The following is a 24,700-nucleotide window of genomic DNA, read 5'->3' on the forward strand; positions in this document are numbered from 1 at the left end:
CAAGTTCAAAATGCAACCCTACTTTTAACAAGCATAACATGTATTTGAAAAATGAAGTAAGTGTGACATCATTATTCTCAAGAAAGAGGGTTAGTCTATTACTAACTCTAGCTTTTGTTCCATGCTTCACAAATCCTATTTGTGCATTGTAGATTAATACTTACCTGGAAATCTCTTATAGGAAATTCACTTTAAGGTTGCTTGTCTTACTGCATGTGGAGTTACAACAAGCGGACAGTAAATCCAGAAGGTTTTATAGTTGACAGAACCTCCACCAAGGCTCCATCTACAGAAATACTTAGCTCCTTTGATTTCATTTTAAGTATCCTATAAAAATGTCTTTAAATAGTAATCTTAGCTTTCCTGAAATCTAAAATTGAAATGCAGTTTAATAATTTCTAAACAGAGAAAATAACCTCAAGAATGTTCATAAAAATTCAAAGACTATGTTTACTTTTTAAACAAGAGGTAGAATGTCTTTAAACATCAAAATAATCATAAGCAACTTAAATAGCCCAGTCACACCAGCTAGGTTCAAAAAAGCTGTCTAATTAAAAAGCAAAGATATTCACAATTATAATCATCAAGTCTTATCTTTAATATTTTATTGATATAAAATATTTATGTCTATATGGCTTGCCCATTGTTAAAGGGCTGCCAGGATAATATGATCAGCAATACCCAGAGACAATAAAAGTTAATAAACTTAACTTCCTTGCTTAACACACCTACATATTACATGCTTTTACAGAAACTATTCACGGTTTTACACAACACAAACATGCAGTTTTTACATAGTTGCAAATAACTTAATAGTTCTAAATATTTAAAATATCACAATTATAATTTGTAAATGAAAGTGATCACTCTTTATTCACTTACCAAGACTGTATTATATCTGTCCTCCAAGTCAGTGATAAACGAAGGAAATGCTGGTTTTGCCAGCTAGGTCAGAACAAACAAAACCTTAGCCCTGGGCTTTTAGCAAGAAAACAGAAAGGTTTTTTTCTCAAATAGTAGATGTTGTAAACATCTACATTTGAGCTAGTCACCAAGGCTCCCTTCAGAGTCAATGAACAGAAGCATACACTTCTAGCAGGCTATCAATCTTGTGTTACAGCAGGCATCAAGCACTGGCCTGATAAATCACATTGCTCAAGCTCTAAATAAATTCCAGTTACTGGGGTGGGAAGAAATCACACAAGACGTTAAATACCCAGTACTAAAGCATTTAGTGCTTTTGAGGAAATCACTTTATTCAATTTGAATATTGTACTCAAAAAATACTAAAAATATTAAGAAACTACATCCACGACTATTTGCAATGTATCGTCTGGTAGTAAAAGTCAGTCAGAAAAGTGTGATTGATTTCTCATAACTTTAGCCATCAATTTTTATCCACTTAAAGGAGTTACTGACATCTAGTCTTTCCCAAGATACTTTTCTCAGTGTGAGCTGAACGTTCCTTTAAGCTGCTCATCTCTCTCTGCTGACTATAGAGGGAGCCTGGATGCCTAGATTTTAGACAGCTCAATCCCCATTCTTAACAACCTTTTATACAAACTTACATTACAAAATAGCAGTCATAAACAATAAATTATTAATATGCAAACTAAAATACAAACCTTGTTTAATTAATGCCAGTTTAGTCTGAAATATTAATTGGAAAAAATCCAAGTCAATCAGTTTCACAGCTAGATCTTTCTCTTGATACTATTTTAGCAGCAAGTGGCTTAATTTGCTGATTTTTTTCTTGGGGATAAAAGGGACCAAGTCAGAAAAGATTCTACATTAGTAATTGAGCTTTTGAGTTATTTGAGCTTTAGACTCAAACACTAATTGGTTTGTTTTCATTTTGTACTGTTAATTAACTTTGAAGTAATTTTTAGAGGCAGTGGTCACTCCGGCAATACTTCTGTATGATAGTTCATTTTCTTTGGTGCATGTGGTTTATATACATAAACACACACACACACATGCATAGGGGGTGTGTGTGTATGTATATATATAGTTCTTGCAGACTGTGTTAAAAAGGACTGTATGCTTATTTTCATTCTTACTATCCTCAGTAAGTGCATAAACCAACACATTTATAGTTGTTTACATCCAACTTCCAGTGTGCTATACTGGCATTAAGGAAAAAGGCAATTCAGAGATTCCATGTAGTTTGGATACATCATAATATTAGGAAATTAACATTCTACAACAGCATTTCATTTCAAGGAACATTAATCTGATGGGCCAGCGATGGTAATTATCTTTAAGCTCAATCTTCACCTGCAGGAATGATACAGAGCTCCCAATTGCCAACACACAAATGAAGCTCTATGAAAAGTCACAAGCATGCTGATGTAGCTCGCTTTCAGGACAATGCATTATCAGCTACAGGAAAGTTCAGGATCATGTGGCTAATAAGAAAAGTAGTAAATCATGAAAGTCAGTGAAAGTAAATTTGATAACTGGTTGGGACAAGACAATGTCTTTTTTTGATAAGCCACAGTTTACAAAAATGAGAAAGAACTCTGGTGTAACCAAACTTTTGTCTCTTATTCCAGCCACTGCATTTGTAAGTGCATAATTGGAAAACACCACAACCTGTGTCGGCGCAGGTCAAAGGTGTCTGAAGATGCTGTCTAGCCCTCAGCAAGAGAGAGATTTCTCAATACAGGTTAAGAGGGGGAAAAAAATCCCAAACCCCAGTTTCCCAACAATATCATAGAGTGTCTTTTAAACTAAATGCATTTCAAACTGTAAGAATTACTTTCACATTATGTACAAATAAACGAGGTAATGATTCTTAACGTATTCAGAACTTGTTGCCATAAAGGCTTGCAGGTGGCTTGTGCCTCAGTACAATAAAAACAATTTGTTTTCAAATTCAATGGGCTATGTCCTAATTTTCATATCCAAAGCATTCTTATAAAGTTCAGTTTACAAGTGCTTGGAATATTTCTTAATAGCAGCAGCAGTCTGATCTGGTGTAGCAAAAATGAAGTAGTAACATCTTATTTATATTGGCAGCAACATATTAAAATAAATCTAGTAACATTAGAAGAATCATCCTTATTTCACCTAGCATTTCAAGTTATTCCAGATCTTCCTTCCCTGTCAACTCATATACAAATACGCTACTTAAGATTTAGTTGTTGCCTACCTTCCTCCTTTGAGACACGCTGAGGGCAGCAAAGTCATTAAACAAGGATGAATTTGGTGAAGTTAGTGGATCTGTAAAAAGAATGTAAACCAACATGTTATATATCTCTAATATTAAAAAGAAATTTTACATTTTTTAACTTATTTCTGTATGGAAAAAATCCTTTTGATAAAACTAAGTTTAGCAACCACACTATTTAACGTCCATCTAACATTCCAAAGCCTTCATCTCCAGTTACCTGAAATTAGTAATCTTCTGTGTAACATAGTCTTACAACTAACGATGCGGATCTTACTTGTCCTGTCACTGCTCTGCACAAATTTAAATCAGAACTAAGGGTAGCAGAAGTCTACATTCTGTTAGTAGCTTTCTGTTGCTTTTTCTTTGTCCCTATGCATCCTTTCCAGAGTTGAAGCACCAAAAACTGAATAACAATCAGAGACGCAACTTAAAACTCCAAACTGCATGGGCAGAGCTGTCAAATTAGCAGAGGACTGCCAGCTGTAAACATCAGTGTTTTGATGAAACACTTTCTTCAACATGCATCAATACTCCTTAAAAGGGTAATTCTGCAAGTGAAGCACAGCTTGGCAGGGCAGGAGGCAGGGGGAAGAAAAGGACCTGAGACACAACAGAATTTAAACTGGTTTCTCTCCTTCGCATGCATCACCATCGCTATTTGGCCTGTCACAGTCAAACTCCAACTGCATTTAAAACTGGAGATCTCCACTGCCTTGAATAGCTAATTGTTCAGTGGGACAAAAGAAGCAGAATTAATCACAAAACCTACTGGAAATGAACCAGGAGGAAGAAAAAAGAAAAAAAACCCTACAAATTTCGACTTTCAAGCAAGTTAATTTTATAGTAGTTACTACCATGCTTAAAAAATTAAAACCCTAGTAAGTAGACTAGCTGCAGGGTCAGACATGCAAATGGAGTTCTAGAACGTCATTCACACAGCAATTTTCAGAGCAGAAACATATTTTAAATGCATGCCCTTGCCAAAAGGGAGTAGTACCCTCTTTAGTGAGTATGTAGGCCTGCACTATAGAGACATTTTGTTCAGTTGAAAACCATGTTCCCTGTAGCAGGGAAAAAATTCTAAGAGGTAAAGTACCGCTTACAAGACAAAACTTAATACCTATTAAAAATCATCAGTTATGTGATACATTTCACAAAACCCGTATACCCTGAATTTAAGAATAAAAGCCTGTACATTCATTCCACACAATAATTTACTTGAAAAGCACAAGTTTTATTTTACTTGAAAAGCACAATACTATTGCGGAGCAACATAACTGCTCAAGCTATCAGTGCTTTACAGTGGATAACCAAACTAGCATTTCACTTGAAGTGACAATGATAACATCAACAATAATGACTTTTTTTTTAGTTTTTCCCCACTGGAGCAAAGAGAAGGCTGGAAATTTATGAGTTCAGTAGCACTTCAGATTTGTATTAAAAGTAATCACACAATATACTACTGTTAAAAAAATAAAGTTCTACTGCATCTCACATCAAATCAGAGGAGAAAAAACAACTCCCTTAAACCTCAGTTTTGCGAAACTGAATCTCAAATTTGCAAACATACTTTTATATGTATTACTTTAAAAGTACTTACCATGGCCTGCATACTGCTTGGCACTGTCATTGAGAAGGCTAGGGGAACTGCTGCTATTTGTCATCCTCTGCAAAAATAAAACACAAAAGTGTACATGTAAAATAAAGCTATAAAAGACTAAGCGAGGGCATTGGGGATGACATTTAGAAAGTTTTAAGAACAGACTACAAAACCTATGCTCATTTCCCATTTAGTAAATACTCTAAGCAGACAGTGATTTGCAGTTGACAAAAACATTTAGTAAAATAAAGCATTTCACAGGAGAGCAATGCAAACCAAAAATGACTGTATATTAAAACAAAACACTATCTTCATTAACTTCTTCTAACTTGGGAGGGTCTACCAAACCTATGGTTCTCTTCCTGTACGTTGTCAAAATGTTAGATAAGTAATTGGCTTATCTCCTTTAAACATTCTTTCACGCTGTTACTCCTGAAACAACTCCTCCCTTTATTATACACTATCATCACAACATGAAACTTTTCCAAGGAAAAATACTCAAATTAGTATAGCATTTGACAGATTATTTTTAAAAACAAAAGAACCTTTTGAGACCTTTCAGCAAAATCACGCGATTCTTTTAAGCCAGCAGGACACCTGAAACCCTCTCAGCATTCCTCCTAGGCTCCACCTGCTTCTCCTACATTCCTCTAGAGATATGGGCTAGCAATAAACTGGACTAAGTGGGGCAGTACTGCTCTAAGAGCTACCACTGCTTTGATAGAGAAGTTCAAAAGTGTCTCTTCTTATTCCTGCCTATTATTTTCTTTGACCACTCTCCCAACAGGAAGAAAAAGTGTGAGAAGAAAAGCAAGGCAAGGTCAGGAAGTGTTCTCCATCACCGAGAGAGACAACCAGTAATTTGTTAAAATATTCCCTGGCATGCTTTTGGCCCACATCAACCAGGAGTCTCCCCGCCAATTTCCAGGCACTATTCAGCAGTGAAAAGGTTTGAGATCCCTTCAAATAGACAGTTTGCATGCAGCCTCTGCTTTACCGGGTGAGTTTACACCAGCACAAACAGGCCATTTTGTGCCAGCTGGCCCTAAGCATCAAGGAAAGTTTCCAGGCATGTTTAATTTAGTAGTCTACACACAGACTAAGACTCAAAACTGGTCACTGGAGTTGCTCTTTATGCTTATGTTTTTCCACGGCCAATCTCAACGTTGGTGGCAGAGGGCAAGAAGCTTACTACGTTATACTTCAACGCCATTTCATCTAATTCTTGACTAGAAAGACCAATATTCTGGAGTAAATTTGGTAAGAACAGAGGAGAACCACCAGAAGCTGGAGTGTTATCCAGTATGGTAGAACTGTAAACCTACTGCAATTCACGTTTCTCAACATTTTCAGTTTTCATACTACCACTGACTTCACCAGAAGCTGCAGCTTTTAATACTTGCATCTAAAAGAACAAATAGATTGTGTAAAGTAGTTTTTATGGGGAAAGTAAGTTGTAAAAAAAATAGCCTGCACTATTAGAAAAGTAACTTGAAGGAAGTTTTGGTAAAATTTAGGTACTTCAGCAGGTATCTTCAAATGTTATCCTCTCAACATGCTCAATCCCTCAATGCTTTATTCCCCCATGTATTATTGCCATTATCTGTGCTCCATTGCTACAGCAAGCTTTCTACAATCATTCAGGCTTCTCTGATACAACTCTTCATTCAGTACAAGTACGTAGTACTGTATGAAGCAGAACTATAGCACATGCAGATGTCCTAGGGCAATATGTGTAACATATGTACACATGTAAATACTATGTAAACCTTCAGCTTTTTCAAGACTTAAATGAAGAAAGCTGTTTGCTATATGCTCTTCCCTTATTTTGATGCCACGTGTCTCGTTCCTAAATATACTGCACTGACACCGACACAATGTAACTCTCACTAAGAGGTTAGTGATCAACAATTAAATATTTACACAAAAGGGATGCCTCTAGGGAAACAAAGTTTACTTATTTCTACAAAACAAGGTAACACTTTGGGAGACCCACACTAAGTTAACAATCTTGCCCAAGTTCAGGGATGTTCATCCTACTGTCCGCCATCATCAAAGTAGGAATAAAAATACATCAAAATAAATAATTTCTGGATTATAGTAGCTCAACTACTCGTATGTCATATTTCCTTCCTGACTAAGCAATGGAAAGAAGTTAAATAGTTTTTCACATATATTTGAAAAGCATCCCTATTATGCATCTTTTCTTGGCATTTGATACATCCACACTGATCCTTAAAAGAGAGAGTGGTTTAGGAAGAAATTTCCTAAAGGGAACCTTTCAGATTTGCACAAAATTTGTCCAGGTGTAGATAAAAATAGTGTTAATGTCCATTTTATACCACTCAGATTTTCATAATGATTTTAATGCACAAGGTAATGGTCTGTCAGAACGGGGATAAATATGATATTGAGATCTGGGTTGGTATCAAAGATGGTTAAGCGTATGGCTTAAACGTGGAACCAAGCACTTTCATGCCATCAATATTCTACTTCTTCAAGTACAGGAGTTAAACATTCAATCAACAGACTTGCAATGTTAATAGGTGACTGTGATGATGAAAATCAGTGCTGATATGATCACTATAAACATATAGTGCACACAAGACATTGCTATAGAACACGTTGTTCAGAATTCTGAAAGCACAGTACAAACAAAGCCTATGAACATGAACCGTGCTTTTAACAAAGTCAAGTCTTGTTCAAGGTGCAAATGTATTTTACATGAACCAGGATTCTGAAAAACCAAAGCTTCTCTCACCGTTCATGGGCAGCTCTTGCTTTAAAAACTGCTTGTAAGCTGCACCTTGAATGAGGTTAAAAACCTCCCACTTCACCTCTCTCTTTCATGAATTTTTCATTTTGCTCACTTTTATTACACATGCACAAGCTTCTATGAATAATGTTAAGGTAAGAAGACCTGCATGTAATCAGGAAAGGATTTTTAAACTGTTTTAATATTAAAAATTCTACCACACCCAAATACATTTAGTCTTAATGAAGGTTATTCCTGTATCTGATTTTTATCAAGTCACGCTGAATATGTCTTAAAAGAAAGAAAGAAAACCCAAGTACTATTTGTTATTTGTGTTTTCCCTGGGCAACCTGTGTCAGTGCTCAGTCACCCTCACAGTGAAAGAGTGTTTCATGACACTCAGGGCTAACCTCCTGTATTTCAGTTTGTGCACATTGCCTCTGGTCCTGTCACTGGGCACCACTGAAGAGAGTCTGACTCCATCCTCTTTGCACCTTCCCTTCAGGTATTTATATATGTTGATGAGATCTACCCTAAGCCTTCTCTTCTCCAGGCTGAACAGTCCCAGCTCTCTCAGCCCTTCCTCACCGGAGAGATGCTCCAATCCCCTCATCATCTTCACGGTTCTTCAATGGACTCTCTCCAGTATGTCCCCATCTCTCGTGTACTGAGAAGCCCAGCACTCCAGGCGTGACTTCACCGGTGCTGAGCAGAGGGAATCATCTCCTTTGACCTCTTAGCAATGCTTTACCTAACGCAGCCCAGGATCGCGTCCTGGTTTTGGCTGGGATAGAGTTAATTTTCTTTCTAGTAGCTGATATAGTGTTATGTTTTGGATTTAGCATGAGAATAATGTAACACATTGATGTTTTCAGTTGTTGCTAAGTGGTGTTTATACCAAGTCAAGGATCTTTCAGCTCCTCATGCCCAGCCAGCAAGAAGGCTGGAGGGGCACAAGAAGTCGGGAGGGGACACAGCCAGGGCAGCTGACCCGAACTGGCCAAAGGAGTATTCCATACCATGTGACGTCATGCCCAGTATATAAACTGGGGAGGAGTTGGCCAGGGGGGACGATCACTGCTCAGGAACTAACTGGGCATCAGTTGGCGAGTGGGGAACAATTGCATTATGCATCACTTGTTTTGTATATTCCAATCCTTTCATTATTACTGTTATTGACATTTTATTAGTAGTATTACCATTATTATTACTTTCTTCCTTTCTGTCCTATTAAACCGTCCGTATCTCAACCCACAAGTTTCACTTTTTTTTCCGATTCTCTCCCCCATCCCACTGGGGGGGTGGGGGGGAAGCGAGAGAGCAGCTGCATGGTGCTTAGTTGCCAGCTGGTGTTAAACCACGACAGACACCATGCACCTTCTTTTCAATACTTCCTTGGTGCATGCAGTATGCTAGGAAGAGAAGTGTTACAAGAAATATTCCCACCTTCTAAAGGTATACACCACCTTGCCTCCACCCTTCAGTGTTCAGTAGCAAACCCCAGAATTATAGCCGCACTTAAGACAAGTTCGCTTTGCTTTCATCTCCCTCCACTAAAGTATATAGTGACAAAATTCTCATCAAGATAGAGGATGAATAAAGCTTTGCTGCACACAATTAGATCTAGTTTTACATAGCTTATGTTACAAGACTTAACTCAAGTGAGGGTTTTTGCTTTCTTCTCCACCATTTCTTCCCCCCAAAATACCTAAAAGATGGCATTTGTTCCCTCCGTCTCCATATTCCCCGCCCTAGCCCTGAGAAAATAAGCATTTTCCTCAGGGTCATTCCTGTGCTAAGTGTGTTATCTCAAAGTATTTTGTAGTGTGTCACAAGCTATTCTCTCCATCTTCGTACTGTTCTACTGGAACCATATTTCAGAATATTTCTTTGTAATTTTTAGAGTAATGTTAATTGGACTATAAAAGAAGTCATCCTGCAAAAAAATGAGATTGTCACAACCAAACAAATCATTGTTTAGTTGTCAGATTCTGTGACCTACAAAGGGTGATACCTTTTGGTTTCCTTTCTAAACAATCCAAAACTTGTCTTTGGCAGTTAGCATATTTGGCACCATCTACAGCATGTTCCACTCAACTGTTTGAACTAAAGCAACTGGATTTCTTCAGAAAGCATTATGTAAACAACTGCATAATTTTATATTTAAAATAGCACGTCTGTAGTTCCACTCAGTTCTCAATGGTTAAAAATTGAAGACATTTACAAGCTTCTGTGCTGTAAGGAGAGTTTTATTACTCGACTCTTGGCAGATGCAGCAATGGGAACAAAGGTCTTTGTGTTTATTCAGCTGCAAGGCTTTGAAGTGAGCATGGTCTCTACTTCTCAGGCTTTTCAAGAATGCTTAGTATACCAACATTAGCATGGTGAAAGTAAGCAAGACCAATTCTTCTCCATTGCTTGGCCTTGCCAACTTTAACACTGAAGACTATTACCCCGTTTTTTATTTTGATTAGGGTGATTAATTGAAAAGTTGTGATTCTTACTTTCTACATAACCTGCAGTCCAATGGAAGCCACGTACTTAAGAATCTCATCCCATCAAAATAAGGAAAACCTGATTTCTGTGAAGCAACGTGCATGAAGACACCTTCCACTGTTTTATGCTCTTACAACCAAATTACTCAATTCTAATAGGGCATTAAGTTTTAACATCAAGATACTCCTCTGCCTCATCCTGCTACAATATCCTTTTAACACCCCAACATAATACTACTAAAGCTCCTTCCCACACCACCTGTATCTTTGATCAAGCCACGAGCTAGTCAAGGGGCAGCACTGATGCCGGAGGAACACAGACGCCAGCCAGCCAAGTGGCACACGCAGAGCGACTGAGCGAACAGCCAAGCATCAGAGGCATCCCGGCCAGCCAGCTCCTGACTCCTCACTGCTGGGAAAGCCAAAAGCAATGAGCTGCTTCTTGAACCACACCTCTGACTGTCTCTTGGCAGCTGCTGCTATGCCAAAAAGAAAAAGAACAGCTTCGAGGACAGCGTGCAGCCTGTGGGCCATGTGTTGTGCAGGCCTGTTCTGTTATTAGTTAGAGAAGGGGAAAACAGAAAATACACACTTTGATAAGCTGGAAGCCAATATGGCTAATGTAGTATAGGAAAGCACATGCAGATTCAGGGAAGAAAAGACATATGAAACAAAACTGTATTACAGGGAAGCGCAAACCAATGAGGACAGGAGACTATTAATCAATAGGAAACTAGTTAGTAACAACAGAAGAGGCCAATGGGGGGCAATGAAAGGTTGGCTAGCAGCAAAGACCTTTGAGGCTGGAGGAGTGGAAGGACGAGAGAAAGAGGTATTTCTCAGAAAGGAAGAAAAAAGAAGAATTAGAGCCATGGCCACTTCAAAAATCCTGCCTCTTCCGAACTGTACCAAAGATTTTTATGCCTTTTTTCCACTGCAAGCTGATAATTGCCATTAATTGCATCTTGATCACTAATCTAACCCCAATGAGATGTTCTAGATATTGTAAAATATTCTTCAACACATACAAATGAAATCTCAGAGTCAGAAATACCCATTCTGCAGAAATGTTGACCACTAGTCACCTACAATATTTATGATCAAAGCAGCACATCCTCTCTCCAATTCATCATGATACAATCCACTTTTACTTTCCTTCCTTTTGCTGCTTACTTAACACTGTAACACAGATTACGCACTGCACACAAAAACATGATGATAGCAAAATTTGGATATAGCTTTGCTTGAGGCAATTTGGCTCCATTACATATGTGTTATGATAACCCCAATAAACACAATCACGTACTCTTTTCAACAAACCTCAATTTTATTTGCTGCACATGACAAATACATTCTGGAGATTAATTAGGAATAGTCAAGAAGACTCATCTACTAAATCCCTGATGATTATGTTGGAAGGTAACTAGTGAATAAAGCATGGACTGCAGAAAGATTATCTCACAGTAAAAGAAAATGAGTGTTACCGAGAAGAGACTAACTCTATTACTATCTTTGCTAGATTGAGGCCCATTAAGCAACTTGAAGCAAGCTTTCTACAGGTGGTCATTAACTCCATTCCTCACCTTCCAGCTGTATGTGTTAGTTTCAAAAACTCTGGGGTCTGTAGTTTGCCAGCACTGTTGGGGGCAGGAGTGTTGTTTAATTGCCATCCTTTTTCTTCCCATGCCTCTATAAAATGCAGACTACTTTATTCTTTCATAAGGGAAGCGTTCCACAAAGTTGGATGCAATAATCGTAACCTGCACAGGAAAGCACACTGCCAACTAACAGTCTTCACAAGAAGGATGTGAACAGCATGCAGAAGTAAGGCATGGAACTGTAAGACGAACGCTTAGACTATCAAATGGATGCTCATTACACAGGCACCATGCATCTTGTGTCCTGAATAAGTTCCACTTATAATTTTCCCACTGAAAAAATTATACAATGTTATGAGGAATACAACTCAATATATAACCTCAAGGCTGCGTTGGCAACTTATCATCTAACTGTATCTCACTAGTGTTTTTCTAGCGGTGTGTTTATTTGCATGTTTGTGCAATTTCGCAGTTTTAAAAAACAAGCAAAAAAGTTTCCCCATATTGCATCACTGATGCATCTATTTGTGAACAGCACATATCCACCAGAGATGACTAAGTCACTCATAGATGGAACTGATGTTTTCAACTGCAAAAGCAAAACTGAGAGCTAATGAGATATTTTACAGAAAACTTCTGACGTCTCATCGATGGCAGAACATTAAATTTTCAGTACCTTTAGTTTGATTCAAGGACCTGGAGAGAAATAGGCACATGGATTTGCTTTCTCCACCCTACTTTGCCCCAGCTTCGCATTATGCCAACTTGTTTTCTTTGGCCGAATTTCTGTGTATTTCACTTGTGCAATTCCAGTCCCCATTCTGTGAGTGTCCCACTAACGTCTCCTCTCGGCTTCAGCCCCTTTGCTCAGTCTTTCCTAGTGCCTTACTCACTTATCTTCAGCTCAGTTTCTCTAAGCCCACAGCGTAAGTCTCTTTTCCCTTATATACCCCTCTGTTCCAATTAACACCGATGCAGCTCTCTTTTTCATTAAATACAGATCCACTTCCATGCTGCTTCATTCTGAAGTGGAAGGAAAGAGGGAAACGAAGCAGATCAGCATTCCCGCTCAGAGTTCAGGCAAGGCCTAGATTAGGCCAGAGCTGTAACTGTGAGAATGTACTCAAGCTGGAACATGCCAATGCAGACTACATCTTTGGGAAATTATCTAACATCAAGGAAGTCTCCAGTGGGTCTATATAAACCAGTTTTGCAAAGGCTTAATCAAGTGACAAAAATCTGGGCAAATTTCAGAGAGAGTGCAAAAGGTATATCTTTGACACAACTACCAATCTATCAGATTTAAAGTCTCTGTTCCAAACCATAAAGCGTTAGTATTATTTAAAGCAAAAGTCACTAAGTTTTTTCCCTCGCCTTGTTCTCCAAAGGGCTGAATGACATGGAAAACCACATTCCAAGTGGCTAATCTTTGTCTGCATGGACTTAATTTAGAAGCTGACACATAATCAAAACAGACAGCGTTACCATCTTTGCCTATGCAAACAAGACCTTAAATTACATGATTCAAAGGAAAAAAAAAATCAATATAAGAATGCTTTTTAAACTGTAGTTTAATGCCTGTAAGCACTTTCTCAACACTAATGAAATCCTTCTTCAGTAGCAATTTTCCTTAGCCTTCAATAGGTAAGAGGGACATCAATTTCTTCTCTTTTCTCAGAGAAACACAATGCCTTGACTGTAATCTCACAGGCATTAGTAAAGTACTTAAAAATCCTATGAGCGTTCATGTTAGATGCATGCCTTATTGCCTTTCTAGAGGAAACAGTTATAATGAAAGACATCAGTGTTGCTGTAGAATACAGCTTAAGGATACAAAACATAATGACTTTGCGCTAAAAGGATAAAATTATTGATCTCAGTGATACCAAAATTTGCAACTTCCAGCTTCAGTAGTACACTTCGGGATCAGAGGTTAAAGTTTTTCTTTTTAAATCATGCATCACTGTCAGTAATAAACATTTTCATACTTTAGCAATTCTGTTGAAGGAGAAAATCCAGGCTTCTTGAAAACATGCAGTTAAAAAAAAAAAAAAAAAAAGGCAACAGACCTAATTATTTCCCACCTTTTGCTAAGTTATTTTTCAATCCATAATACAGCCACAACTGAGATCAAAGTAAGCTCATAAGGAGAGTTTCCTTGATATAAAAGAAGAGAGTCATTGTCAGGACTCAGTGTGAACTGTTTAACTTGTGCTCTCTTTCATTGACCAGAAACTGGTTTGTTAAACCTTTGAGTACAGGGAGAGACCATCTTCTTCTCAGCTTTTAAAAAGCATTAACAATTTGAGGGAGATATTGTAGTACTTCATGTTTTAATTCAGTAGATACTCATTCAGGTTTTAAATAGGACAGTCTTTTGCTGTAAATTTTGCATAATACTAGCTACACAATAAATTCCACCTCATGGGAGTTCCTATGCCAACATCTACAGAACACTATAAATACAAGAACACATTTAAGAATATTTAAATGAGAATTCAACATCACTGAACACCACCAGAGACTGAGTTTACAAATTCTGAATTTTTTGCCTAGTAATTTACAGGTTTGACAGTTCACATTTTGCTTCAGTGACTTTTGATCTTTGAAATGTTTCAAAATCTAATTTTTATCTGTTTAGTAAATGGCTATCAAAATTAGCTATGAGCCTAAAGAGAAATCTAGGAACGCAGCGCTAATATATGTGGCAAAGCCCAATGCAACAGCTCAGGTAAGTACCAATAAAACCAGACTATTTTTAAAGCAATGATATTGTTCCATTTCTATTTGCACGAATAAAGTGAGTATATACTCTGTATATCCTACCAGATGACACATATCAGAAGGCTCCATTTTTCCTGCCTCTTCAACAGTTTTCCCTTCCTGGTGTTAACGCCAGCCAGAACTAATAAAACACTATACAATTCACTGCTATTACCTGCATCATGGGATACTTTGTTTCAGCGGGACTTCCAAAGCCATTAACGCCAATGAAGCTGGTGCTAAAGTAGGAATCTGTGAGACTAGCATCAGCTAACCCACCGCCATCTATTCCGGGAACTAAAAGAAGAAAAGAAAAATGTTTCAGAAAAAATTTAGTTTACCATGGGTTTATTTGCTAATATCTCTCACATACATTTTTTGGCAGGGGGGTAGAATAGGACAAGGTTGGTAATACCGTATTTCAAACCTATCTTCTCAGCAAAACAACTAAAAACGTATTAGTGCACAGAATTAAAAAGAAACTTTATGAAAGAGATTGCTAAATGGCAGCATATGCAGCGTGAAGTTACAGCACAAATGCAGAAAGAGGCAGAAAACTGAAAAGCTTTGACAGAACCGATGAGGAGTTTGAACTTTAGAAACAAGAGTAACAAGGAAAGTAATCATATCAGAAAGAAAACAAAGCAACTAAAAAAACCTGGAAGGCAAGCTTATTTTAAGAAAACCTATATTCTTGCATACCCATCTTGGAAATATATCTGTTGAGTAGAGTTTTTAACTGGATGTACTGGTTCTTTTAAAGGGTAACACACAAAAAATGTACATTTAAAAATACCTCAAGTTCTTTCACGCAGAGCACAAACATTTTAGAAGCTTCATTCAGAGCATAAGACTATTTTCATTACCTCATACTTCATAAAGCGGCAACAATTTTGTGAAATGTGGCTGAAAAAGTCTTTTAGACTGCAAGCGTGAAGGATCTAAGAAATTAATCCTCTGTCTAGAAACAAGGGCCTTGACATACAAGTACAGTACTTTAACCACAAAAAAATTAATTCAATACTATGAAACTGCAGAGCACAACAAGAAGCAGTCATAACGAACACAAAACACTCAAGCAGGTATTACTTCGATAACAAAAAAAGAGTTTACAATGGTACACAAGCTGCACCTCAAATTAAGCTTCTGCAAAAACACCCACAGCAAATTATAAAGACAGTAATCAGTATGGCCAGGCCACTGCAAGCCAACAGGCATGAGTAATTGGTAGCTCCAAGGTAAGAAGGCACACATCCAACTCAGAAGAACATCCTGTACCAAACTATCCGACTTGAACTTCTGGGAGGACTCGCAGCCAGCCGGTGACACCCGGAAACAACTTCCTGATCCTAATCCTCAAAGGAAATAAAATGCACCTTTGTGGCGGAGCTAAAGGAATGCAGATTTTAACCCCTCAAACTTCATCAGAATGGGAATTTTCCCTCCAGAAGAGGCTACATAACCCGGTGAGCCATTTCCATGCTGTAGGCACAGGAAACACAGCAGAAGAAGTACAGCCAGATGAAATCATAGGAAGGGCTGGAAGAGGGGAATGACTAACAGCACCCATACTAGACAGACGGAAACGCTGCCCAGCTGCGCTCCCTGAGACTGGAGCGGTACGAACTAGCCAACTAGGGCTAACACCAACAGCACCTCAAACAAAGAGCTGTATGTGAGAGAGATCAAATAAACTGAAATCCGCAGTGGCAATACATACCGGCTTGGCAAGTGGAAAAGATTCTTAAAGTCTTGCTGCCAAATCTACAACATTATTTGTATACTCTGCAGGTTTGAGGAAGACACCTAAGGAACTTTAAAGATGCTAATTACTTATGAATTACAACATTTTTTTTCTAAGTTTTAAAAATTAGTTGAGAGAACAGGAAAACAAAACTCCCTCCACTATCCATGCCCTAGATCCTCCTTCATGATTTCAAAGAGCAGCCACATAGAAACTTCAGAAGTCCTCTTGCTACAGCCCTAAAAAAGACAAAGCTTTTTCAATTTGTCTTTTAAGCATCTGTCCCTCTTTTGCCTTCATTTGGGAAATTTATATTCAAAAGCCTAGGAAAAGTATTTTATGGTTGAACTACTGTATCAGGGAAAATACTAATGTCTGCAGTAACGCCAATTACTGTCTCATCCTACCTGCTACAGTCAGTCCCTAACTCGCACTGTGAAGGTTAGCATTTTAACACAATCGTTTTCAATGAAAAACACTAGGACTCATTCATACAAGAAAACAAAACGATATCAAATCCATGTTTAATTATGAGTAGTTTCAGTCTAGTTTGCCCATAAATTATTCAGGGTTCACACTGTGGTTTTTTATTTATTTTAAAAATGCATTTCCAATATAGCTTTCTCTGCCTGCATTTCAGCCATTACCAAAAACTGCTGCAGTTTTTGTGCTACATCTTGACTGTAAAAGACTAAGAAAAACTGTTTAATTTCCAGGCACAACCGTCATTTCAAGGTACAGCATATAATTTCAGCAGTATATCTGCTATTTCATCTTATGCTTCTGTCAGAAACTCCAGATTCTATCCAATTTTTAACAAACTAGCAAGCAACTCCCTCAGATTACACCATCAGCTTTACAAATCCTTCAGCCTCTGTTGAAGAATTAAGAAACAGCCGATTCTTTCTGCTTCTCCCGCTGCTCCTCGCTACGCTAGAGTCAACATGAGAACCCACATACCTTCATTTCTCTGTTGGACACATACAGTTAATGCACAATATCCTTAAAACTAGAAAGAGGCAAGTGAAAGCTTACAAGTTTTGCCACATTCAGCAGCAAGGCATGTCAAGAGCCCCCCTGGGTATGAAGAAACCCCAGAGCCGACCTCCCATAACTCCAGCCAGCTGGTACAGCCGCAGTCACCCATTATCCAAAGCAAGCACTGGAGCCGGCGCAGGTAGCCTTGCTAAGGCACAAATACAGCACCAGATGCTCTGCTCCTAGTCCGGCTGAAGCATCCTCAGTGCCAGGCAGCTCCAGCTGCAAGCAGGAGCAGGCTTCGGGCAGCAACGCGAGCTGAGCAAGGCTAAAGACACTGCTGGGAATTACAAAGTTGATCTTGGATGCTGCTGCCTTTCTACTGCTGGTATTTGCTACGCAAGCCTATCCAAACCACTTAAAGCTGCTCAAAGCTACAATTTAGGCTTTCTATTGGCACACTCATATCTAACTGGGCACTCCAGATAGCAAAAGCTACCCCAGAATGTTTTCTTTCATCTAGCTGTATGAAGACCATCTCTCTACTGAAGTGCAATGGTTTGGCCATACCGATCAGCCTCCTTGTGCCGTTACTACAAATTGCTATACTGCAGGGCTGATCCACCTTCATACCACTCAATTCTACTGGTACCACAGCAATTTCAAGATGGCTTTCAACTATGAGGCTTTCTGTTGTACTCTTCCAAACAGTCTAGAAACACACCTCTAGCTGAGGGACCAAGACCACAAGAAAACATATTCCGCAGGAAAAATCGAAAGAAAACCATCAGAAGAAAGCTCAGTGGAGTAGAGGGCAGTTTTCTTGGCAGTAGCTCATATTTAGAACAGAATTCTCTAGAAGTGGTAAGTATAACTACTGCCTTCAAAAGAAAACTCAGCGCTAGCTTCCTTAAACCAACTTCCCTATAGTAACAAGCAAGAAAATTAAGACTAACAAAAAAGATGCAGCTTACATAGGTACAAAGAAAAAAAAAGTAATTCCTGCCTTGCCTATAGAACCAAAAGAGTGTTCACTACATACTCCATTTCTGCTCAAAGAAGGGACATTCAGCTGTTACAGTGATGAAAGCTCAGCAAATACCTAAACAGCCAAGGCAGTTTTACTGTATTTGGCCCTGTCCTTCTCCATGAGAAGTAGAAGGCTTTTATCCTCCTTCTGCCAAACATCTGACAAATCATAAATTCTCACTTGCTTCTGGAAGACCACAGTAGTTCAGAGCATGAAAAAAAAGTGATTTATCATAAGCAAACCATAGGAGAAGATCTTCAGAAGTGGGCACACTTTACCAAACAAGTAGTGTGGTATTAAAAAAAAAAAGTCATCTAAACTGGAAAGAGAAGCTCTTAGTCCTTATGAAGTTTTTATTCTCATGTGTTTACTAATTCACATCAGACCCTGCATTCAATTTGTCTATCCAGATCTTTACTACATAACAATTGTGAGCACACACTTTCAAATACTCTGCCCACAGAGCTCTTAGAATGACAAATAAAAAACTTCTTCTGAGGTTTGTCTCTTTTCTCTTTTAAAGCATTAATTATAACTTCAGGTAAGTAAGTTTTGACAATTTTAAGAAAAGTCTTGAACTGGCTATTTTTGTCAAAGGAACATGCCTTTCTGTTGTGTAACAGCACTACCCATGCATTGAAGTTGTACATATTTTCAACAGGCTCTTCCTTGGAGAGAAGCAACAACTTCCTTATAAAAGTAGAACGGTTGACTAGGCAGGTCTGAGAAGAAAAGATGGACATGCGAGGGAACAACTAGGAAACCAGTGGGGAGAAAAAAGCTAACACGTTATGTAAGCACACATGTAAAAACAAGAAGAAATTTCTAAATTCCATCAATATTAAAGCCAGAAGTTACATCCTGGCAATTCTGGAAAGAAATTAAATAAAACATCTTGAGAAATTCAGAAGATGTTTTCTACTTTTTATATGCGCATTATCTAATAATTTCTTGCTTGGTGAGTAACACTGCAGCTTAATGTGACAACTGCAATTAAAAATAAATATCTTCTTATATAATTCTTCTCCCACAGAATTTTAGCAGAAAGTAGGCTTCCCGTCAGATGCAGGCACCAAAGAGGAAAAAGAAAACAGATAAGTTATTTTTGCCTTACTTGTTACAAAGACATTTTTCAGGAACAAAGGATCTCATCACAGCTTAAGTGCTTGAGTACTACTGTGATAAACTCAACACACATGCTTCAACAGAACTGGTGGGGTTTGGTTGGTTTTCTTGTCTAACACTAGCACTATCTGAATACTAATACTAACACTATCTGAAAAGATGGTGTTTCTGCTATTTTCATTCTAACATTTTACTAACCAGTAAACAAACACTGTAATATCCCATAGTGCTTCTTTTATGAACTTAGTATCAGCACTGATCATCTCAGAAACTGTTCTTAATATTAAAAAAGCATCCTTTACAGTAACGTGACATATTGCCCCAAAAATGAATGGGCTAAAGTAAGATCACAACAGATTTTTGTTGACATATTTTTCAAAACAACAATTTAAAGATTTCTGGTGAGGTAATAAAACATGGATTGAAATCATTCATTCTGCTATTACCACTGCTTAAAAATCGTACTACAATTATTTTTATGCTGGGGAAAAAAGTTTATAGAGAGGGTAGTCTTGATTTAAACTCCCAGCACTGCAACAGCGCAGGCACTCGTCACCTCAACACAGCCTGGTAAACTGAATCATAGGTCCAATGCATACATGTGCATACAAAGGACAAGGTGTTATCTCAGCTAAATATAAAGCAGTAAAAACTACAGTGCCATATCTCCAGTGGAATTTTACATGGAGATAGCTAACCTAATATTGAGACAAGAACAATAAAACTTTTATACAAAGCCTATCTATGGCAAGTCATTTAAGACTTGTGTCCTTTCAGTCTCCTAGAAGCACGGAGGTATCAGAGGAGCTTATGCTTGTCCTACTTTGTTTTGTACTGACATGTTTGTATCAGGAAAGAATCATGCGCTTGTGGTGCTAACCTCACTTGTACGCCTCTGTTAACAGTTCACAAGCACTACACATACTAGTATGTGCATCTCAGTGTTACTTTCTCTAGAGACCACTACTGTTGCAACTTGTTAGGCAAAGTGGATTCTCCGGTGGTTTTATGCCTCTCTCATTTAATGCAACGTTTTTGAAACGCAGGCTAGGAATCACTGAAATAGAGACAACAGACAAAGAAAGTGAACTACACCCCCGGGCACGAGAGGCAAAAGTAAAAGCACACGCCTGGCTTAGGATGCCGTGACGGAGAGTGCAGTTGGAGGGCAGACAGCACAAACGAACCAAGTTGGCTGAAAGGCAGACAGGAAGCAAAACAGTTTGGGAAACGCTGCCTTATTTACAAACACTCCCACTAGGCGATGAGATATTCATGGGCAAGCAAAGGAAAACAGCAATCTTTACCATAATATTAAATGTCTGAGCTGTCTTTTTTTTTTTTAATTTCTCACATATCATAGAAGCATCTGATAAAGACTGGGGAAAAGGATAGGTGCCATGCTTTTGCTCTGTAAAAATCTCAGTACAGAGTCTAGAGCAGCAGGACTCCTCATCATGGACCAAGTCCAAAAGCACAGTGATAATACAAATTAAAATTGATACTTTTTCAAAAAAGTCATCAGAACTACTCTGTTATCAGAAACAGCAATTCAAAGTAATGCAATTACTTAATATCATAGCTTTCAGAGCTAACCCTCTCCAAAAACTTTCACAATTCCTAATATATTGCATCAAATTATTCAATAAACTGCATCAAATTTTTCAAAGCATACATGTTTAAGCTTTTGTTTTTAATAGCCTCCCTATACCTAAAACTCAACTTTTTTTAATATAAATAGTTGTATGAAATGTGTCAGGCAGATAACCTGAACAGTGTTTTTCACAGCAGTGGGGGAGAACGCGTAAAAGAAAGGAAAGGTCTTCCTGCCAGTTGCATCAGCATTAGACCAACTGAAGTTGAGGGAGTCTACCCACAGACTACAGAAATTACATATCACATAACCACCCTGACAGCAACTTGTACAACGCACGTCTCTACTCTCACTTTTGTATATCTGTACTTTGTTCCTAAATCCCTATTCTCAAATTAAAATAAAAAGGTCAGGAGTAAAAAGGCTGTTAGGAAGCAAATTAAAAAATACAAATAAGTTCTAAGCACAAAACACCTCTGAAGATCAAACAAAACAATCACATAATTGGAACTTTTTTAACTCCTGAAAGACTTATGGAACAAACACACAGGCGCACGCGCACACACACACACACAGAGTGATCTATTCCAACTCATCTCCAACACACAGGGATTCACCACACCATTTTTCTGGCGGTGTAATGCATGACATGTTTACTAGAAAGCAACAGATCAGGAAAACATCAGCCACATCAGCTTACTATCTAAATCCCTCCACTGACCCCCTTTTCATCAGCTGCCTCACGACCAAGATTATTTTTTCTGCTTTTGAGGTTCCACAGAAGTGCTTCTGCCTGTGTTTATCACCCCACCCTCACTTACCATTTGTCCACTTTTCCCGCAGCAGTCTAAATTTGCTTCTAGGTGGTTCCTTACACATGGAACTCTTTCTGAGCTGGTCCCCAAGGTCACTATTTTCTGGGCACTCAAATCCTTCCTGAAGGCCCACTCCTACAGTGATACCTACAAAAAATCAGTTATCTAACACCTGCTAGATAGAAACTAAATGGGGATGCTCTGTATCTTAAAAAACATTATCAAAACTTCAAATTATTAAGATATAGCATATAGAGTTTGCTCACATAACGTAACTATCCCCCCACACACACTCCTTTTCATCTCTGCCTTTGAAGCAGAAAAACAATTACAACAGTAATGGTGCTTTCTTTACATTCTTCAATACCCAACACAGGGTGGGTACTACCAGAAACAAATAATCACCAGTACTTCTCAGGCATCTGTAATTCCTGTGGAATATTTGGACTTTGAATGATTTCCCATACAGTAAGGAAAACCCACAAAGTATATAAATGGATATAATCAGTTTCAAAGCCAATTAGTAGTGTATTTTTTTTTAAAGTTTCATATGCTAAAACTGCCCCTCAAAATCCCATGTAACTTTGCAGATTGAGAAATTTTTCCTTCCCTCCTTTCTTCTTCCTTAGCTTCCCCCAATAATTTTCCTCCCTAATTCACTTCCACATGAAACACGTAAAAGTGAAAAGAAAATCCATGTCTATAATTTCCTGATTTCTGGAGTTGACATAGGAGACAAAAAGTGATTAAGTGAAATCAGTAATTTTCATTTTCTCCCATGCATCTCTAACTGGCTACTGTTTTTAGTCTTCAATTCTCAATTGTCTCTAACCGTCTCCAAACATCCCAAATGTCTCTTCAATTCTTGGAATTGCCTCCTCATTTCTTAAAAATATTCAGAGCAAAACAAGATGAAAATTGTATCATCTATCAACTCCTAGAAAAGGCATCAGGGAAATTAAACAGGAAAACATCTCTCTAAAAAGAAAAAACAGAGGTATACAACAACTAATACAGCATCACTCGCAAGAAGTACAAACAGGTTTGGAAAAAGCATTCTCAACCATACACCTTTACTATAACACCTATTTTCTGTATACAAGCGAAGAAGAAACAAACCCAGGGAAAAGCGACCAGTATGTGACATACCAGAACTATACTTATAATTAAAAGTTGGATGTCTGCTTCTAAATACTTCAAGCTGTAAATACTGAAATGCTACCAAAGATAAGAAAAATCCATATTTAGAATAATCCTGATCATTGTTTCATTGCATTAAGAAGTGTAATCCAACAGATTACCTTCAGTATCTGTTTTGCTGAATAGCTTTATCTTTTCATTTTTTTCGTCATCCACTGCTTCATTTTGTTTAAAAAGGAATGGACTGGTAAAGACTTAAACACCTTTTAAAAAGCAGAAAATATACAAGTGTATAGGACTTTCCACTCCAAGCCTAGCGTATTTATGGATTTCACAAAACCTAAGCTGTAATGCTCACTAAGCTAACCACCCAAGTGATTGCATACAGAGCTGCTACGGCGGTAGCCACTATCCACTACTGCTACTACTGGCCGTGTAAATGCACAGTTGGCGGGCTGTGAAAACGGCCACGATGCTTTTAATCGGTTAACCCAATGCAACCCAAGCCTTGACGCCCCTTTCCACCTCCTCACGGGCTGGCAACAAAGTCTATTCACAGACAGGCTTTCTCAGCAGCCGTGGAGAAACACAGAGGGAGGCTGCTCGGGGAAGTATTGTGGGCACCTCGTGGAAACACAGGCCTGTATTTCGACTACAGATTTCCTAGGAGGACTTTGAGAAAGGCTTTCTGGTAGAGAACCAGATGAAAACATCTCACGAGGAGAGGGTGAGCTAACCTCTGGCATGGGGATCTCGGGCAGCAGCAGCAGCAGCAGCACTGCTGCCGTGGCCAGCTCCTCCGCCGGCAGCTCGGCAGACAGCAGCACCCAGTCACCGCTGCTGGGTCCGCAGAGCACCTCGAGCTCCTTCGCTCAGCACCTCTGTGTTTTGGTCGCATTTATAGGAATCGAAGAGAAGAGGAAAGAGCGAGCGCTGTGTATCGTGTACTTTATGGCAAAAAGCGGGGTGGAAGCTAGCAAATGTTTAGAGCCGTACCTCAGCTCGTATCTATTAATACATAACATGAGCTCTACACGCAAGAGAGTATTACACCTGTTAAACTACTCAAAAGCTAACAAATGCAACTGCAACTTTAACTTGTCCAACTTGCGTATAGACAAGATACACTTTAATACCACAATGACATTTTTCTCTAGACCCTCCCTCACGCAGCGTCGAGAAGGGACAGTGCCCTAGGAATGAGCCAGCAGCATGCAGCAAAGCAGGCTGCTGGTTTGCTGCTTCCAGAAGTTGGAAAGTGCCAGAGAGAACAGAGAGCAGATACAAGAGGAGAAATTTTTCATGCTATTATGCCCCCTACCCATCCTTCCCTGGGCTGTTCCTTAAAACCCTACTAATCAATCCTACCCTTGCCCCTAAATGCCAAGCAACAGTCACTTCCCCACCTCTTCTCAGATTCGGTACTGCTGCCACTGCAGCTCACTGGGCCGACATGCGGGACATACATCTATTAGAAAAGCACCATGTGCAGATTTTGGCAGCTAACAAATCCAGAGGAAAGTTTTTTCTGTTTTTTTCTTCCCTTTCTTTGTCACAGGGGTCCTATGTGAAAAGGTTTTTTTTTTTTTTTTTAATCAAACTTTAGACAGGTAATACCAACTACATTTCCTAATTTGTGGACAGTCAGCAGGCCACCTTACATACGGAAGGTGAACCACGCCGAAGGCCGAGCACTCACAGCTCTGGGGGAAAGAAGTAGAAACGGTGCTTTGAACACATGTGCTCCAAATGTCAAGTAGTTGGGGGGTGAGGGCCAGCAGTGCTATCTTCTGAGAGCGAGCAAAGCTCATCGGCATGGTCAGTCTCGTTCCCCAAGAACGGAAAAAGCCACACAGTCAGGCCAAACCCACATTTAGCCCACTACCTC

The 24,700-nt window shown here is 38.7% G+C and overlaps 1 protein-coding gene across 10 annotated transcripts in view; it reads right to left on the reverse strand.

Annotated features, from left to right (window-relative positions):
- The window catches only part of PAN3 (poly(A) specific ribonuclease subunit PAN3), an 82,828-nt gene that overhangs the window by 54,567 nt on the left and 3,561 nt on the right, over nt 1–24,700 (reverse strand). For 6 of the 10 annotated variants that reach the window (XM_041118410.1, XM_041118407.1, XM_041118408.1 and 3 more), the window contains exons 2-6: nt 21,679–21,819; nt 14,562–14,683; nt 4,776–4,842; nt 3,155–3,225; nt 883–945 (exon numbers count right to left, since the gene is read on the reverse strand). In XM_041118410.1, coding sequence (XP_040974344.1) covers nt 883–945; nt 3,155–3,225; nt 4,776–4,842; nt 14,562–14,683; nt 21,679–21,819 — 464 coding nt within the window. The remainder of the gene's footprint in view (nt 1–882; nt 946–3,154; nt 3,226–4,775; nt 4,843–14,561; nt 14,684–21,678; nt 21,820–24,700) is intronic. The other 4 variants (XM_041118409.1, XM_030042539.2, XM_041118412.1 and 1 more) reach the window with 1 other exon arrangement.

This window comes from Aquila chrysaetos, chromosome 19 (assembly GCF_900496995.4).
Source record: "Aquila chrysaetos chrysaetos chromosome 19, bAquChr1.4, whole genome shotgun sequence".
Taxonomy (NCBI): Eukaryota; Metazoa; Chordata; class Aves; order Accipitriformes; family Accipitridae; genus Aquila; species Aquila chrysaetos.